This window comes from Sinocyclocheilus rhinocerous, unplaced genomic scaffold (genome assembly GCF_001515625.1).
Source record: "Sinocyclocheilus rhinocerous isolate Xijiao unplaced genomic scaffold, SAMN03320098_v1.1 scaffold1982, whole genome shotgun sequence".
Taxonomy (NCBI): Eukaryota; Metazoa; Chordata; class Actinopteri; order Cypriniformes; family Cyprinidae; genus Sinocyclocheilus; species Sinocyclocheilus rhinocerous.
Window position 1 is genome coordinate 258,876 of NW_015651555.1, and position 3,768 is coordinate 262,643.

General features: G+C 38.6%; 1 protein-coding gene across 1 annotated transcript in view; it reads left to right on the plus strand.

Annotated features, from left to right (window-relative positions):
• The window catches only part of LOC107713074 (choline transporter-like protein 2), a 27,176-nt gene extending 24,470 nt beyond the window's left edge, over positions 1-2,706 (plus strand). The window contains exons 17-20 of the mRNA XM_016518497.1: positions 253-323; positions 449-537; positions 637-721; positions 1,839-2,706. Coding sequence (XP_016373983.1) covers positions 253-323; positions 449-537; positions 637-721; positions 1,839-2,362 — 769 coding nt within the window. The 3' untranslated portion in view covers positions 2,363-2,706. The remainder of the gene's footprint in view (positions 1-252; positions 324-448; positions 538-636; positions 722-1,838) is intronic.
• The last annotated feature ends 1,062 nt before the right edge of the window (positions 2,707-3,768 follow it).

A 3,768-nucleotide genomic window follows, 5' to 3' on the forward strand; every position in this document is an offset into this window, starting at 1 on the left:
GCCACTCTATCTACAATCTCAATTAGGAGTGTCAATGGTCCATTTGAGAGATTGGTGGCGGTAATGCAGTCTGCGATCCGCCGTAAAGCAAGAAGAAGAAGACGCGCCGTCTGTCGAGAACGCGCTCAGGACAGTTCGGACATTGCGGTGAATCAGAGGTAAAAAACTACTAAATCTTTTAGTCAGTGTTTTGTGTGAATAAACACAATAAACTGTCCAAATTGAAATGTTTTTACTTAACTTGTTTTCTAGTGTGGCGGTTCTTGACAAAGTGACAGACTTCCTCTTATTTTTGGGCAAACTCCTCGTCGTTGGAATTGTGGGTGAGTGATTTGGTAAATCAGATGTCAAGTGAATCCAGAGGTTATTTGAGTGGAACTGACTTCTCACTTTCCAGCTCACCAATGTAAAACAGTATGCACTAACTGTTTCTTCTTCCTCTTTTCAGGGATTTGTTCTTTCTTCTTTTTCACGGGCAAGATTAAAATAGTGGAGGATGCTGCTCCATCCCTTAATTATTACTGGGTGCCTATATTGGTGAGTGATCTTGAGTTTTATCAATCCAGCAAAACCAGATTTTCCATCTGCAGTATCAATTTTCCAGATTGTAATAATTACATCTCTCTTCATTTACAGACTGTGGTGTTTGGTGCCTATCTGATTGCTCATGGCTTTTTTAGCGTATACGCTATGTGTGTGGACACACTCTTCCTCTGTTTCTGTAAGTGTGAAGCAGCTTTATTTATTTCACGAGAAAATATGTAATGAACAAATCTTAACAAGTTGTTCATTTGTTGGCTGAGTAACAAAACAAGGATTCTGATAACAGCAGCTGTTGTGTTAGATTTTATTGGGTGTTGAGGAATAAGTTTCACAGATGTTCAACTTTTACCACTCAACTTCAACAGCTAAGCACATTTGCAGCACTCAAACCACCCTCTTTCCTTTCCTTTAAATGTTGTTCTTTTCTGTAATGCAATAGAGAGCAACAGTGACCACCAACTGGATTTCCCCTTCATTTTCTCTATATTCATTTTAAAAAATCAATAAAGAGTTACAAACCTTGAACCAAACCAACCAGCTCTGAGACACATTGCAATATTACAAACTTTAATTCCAAGCAAAAACATGAAGTCTTGTGCTTTTTTCAATTTGTGTATGAGGCAATGAACTGTTCATCCCATGGAGCTTTGCAAAAGATGCAGTTGATTCAGAAAAGACAGTATAATATGAAATTATCTACAAATATAAAATACATGTTATATACCAGACCATATACAAATATATACCATACATATAAGTTATATACCATACCATGATATAACCATATATACCATACATCAGTTTTTTGAGAGTGTAGTGAGAACTGATTTTGTCTTCCACAATGCTTCATAGGAGTGGGCAATCACTGCTCATTCCCATTTCCATGGTAACAGTGACTTCTCTGATTGGTGGAGCTTTTTTCAGGATCTTAGGTTATGTAATTCTCAGTTGGCTATTAAACACGTTTTTTTAAATCACATTTATGGCTTCTACAGAAGCACATATCATTGCTTTCTCAGAGCTCACAGTTTGACTTTAAGGTGTATTTCTATATGGAGAAAATAACTGGGATTTTTACTTGTGGGACCCACTGTTGACATATCTGCATATCACAGATGCTTACAGGGGCTTTTGGCTTGCTTCATGTCTAACCATTTCCTTTCTTTCTCTCTCTCTCTCTTTTTCTCTCTTCAACGTGATTTTGTCCAATCATGTCCTTGTGCTCCTTTCTGCTACGTGCTCTCTCAAAACACTAACATTTCAAAATAACCGTCACTCGCAAACACAAACTCAAGGCGAAGATCTGGAGAGAAATGACGGTTCTTCCGACAAACCGTTTTTCATGTCCGCTGAGCTGCACCAGATTTTGTCAATCGAAAAAAGTGCAGAGGAGACGGACCGTGCCGAGGTACCTGTCATACAGGTGCAAGCTGAAGAGGAAGTCCCGCTGCAGGAGAATGGAGAGGTGCAGCTTAAACAGCAGGACATTCTGAAGCTGGAGCAAGAAGAAGAGACGCCACTAAACCAGGAAACGCACATTGAAGAGCCGCCCCAAGAAACACAACCTCCAGAGGCACCCGCAGCCGACGAGGAGAAACCCGAAGAGCAGGTTACAACGCAAGAGCCTGAACCGCCACAAGTGACCCCAAAACAAAACGGACCCCAAGAGGTGGACGCTGAGGACAAGGAGGAGCAGGTGGCCCAACCTCAGGCAGGACCACCACAGGCCGAGAACCAACAAGAACAGGAACCAGAGGAGCCGAAGCCTCAAGAAAACGGACCTCAAGAGAGCGAGACCCTGCTCACCCCTCAGGAGTAGCTCATTGAAGGTGGATTCGTGAAACGTTTCAGAGAAGCCTACTGATTTGGGAAATGGTGCACTTTGGCGGCTTTGATAAGCCATTAGTATACACTGGAAAGTACCACCTTCATTCACATCATAATGTTTACTCAATCAATCAATTTTCGAGAACTGTCTCTTAATAAATAATCACTGGTTGTAATGGATGGCATGACACAAAATAGGACAGAAACAGGCTTGTTCTCAAAGTATGAGCTGTTTCATTGACAATTGGTTACGTGGACCTAAACCCCATTAGATATGCCTACATAGCACTTGTAGAATGTGACTGTGTTTGTGTTTTATGTAGAACGTTTTAATGTAAGGACTAGGGGTGTGCGATATATATCGTCTGCGATAATATCGTAATTGTCGTTTTAACGATGTGCGATTTGACATTATCGAGTATTTTGCAAAAACCATTCAAAACATCCCTACAGAGCGCACGCATACATTACGTGAAGTCTAGACTAGTGCGTGTGCGCATTTAGTGTTTTCTTTCACTGCATGATTCAGTCTATTAAAATGCATTTAGAATGATCACAAATTCAAGACATGATGGCAGAAAATGTATATATTTATACATTTATCATATAGTTATTCAATTTCACAGGAAGAGTGCCGTTTTTCTCCAAAAATTACCATGATTACAAATGTGACATTGAATTCAATAAACAATAAGTAAATTAAGAGACTTACGTTTTAGACACCATATTGCTTGTTTTTGCTCTATTTCGCCAACAAAAATCATTCCGAATACAGCCACAGTGCTGTTTTGTGTCTCTGAGCAACATGACGGTGTTTCGTTCTTGAATGAATCAACCGTTTAAATGATTCGGTTCAATCGCAATGACTCACTTATTAACAGTGATTTGCTGCCGCCTGCTGGCGGTTTTAATTTCAAATTTCGGCTTTTTCTTTCTTTTTTTTTTAAATCATTTCAAATATCTCAAATATCAGTTTTATGTTTAATATATCAAAACATTATTTATGCATTTGTAATTGCAGGTTAAATGCATTAAATGCATTCATTAAACAAAATACATGTGTGTAAATACATCTAAATGCCACTTCAGATGCAGCTTCTGTGTTGATTTAATTTGCTTGGTAACAGCCCAAATGTCTTATTATTCTAATTCCCTGATTAAATGTAAGAATTTGACTCAAAAGATAACGGACACTTTTAGAAAAAATGGCTTTATAAAGGTAAAAATGCCCATAAAATGCAAAAATCAGTTTAAACTTATTGGAAAAGATTAATTTCTATCAGTATGAACTGACCACCACACAGAATATGAAGAATATCAAAAACTTTAGGAGTCAGCTGTCCACGAAAGTCCTTAAGATAGCAGCATGATAACACACTCAATCAGTTGAATGAATGA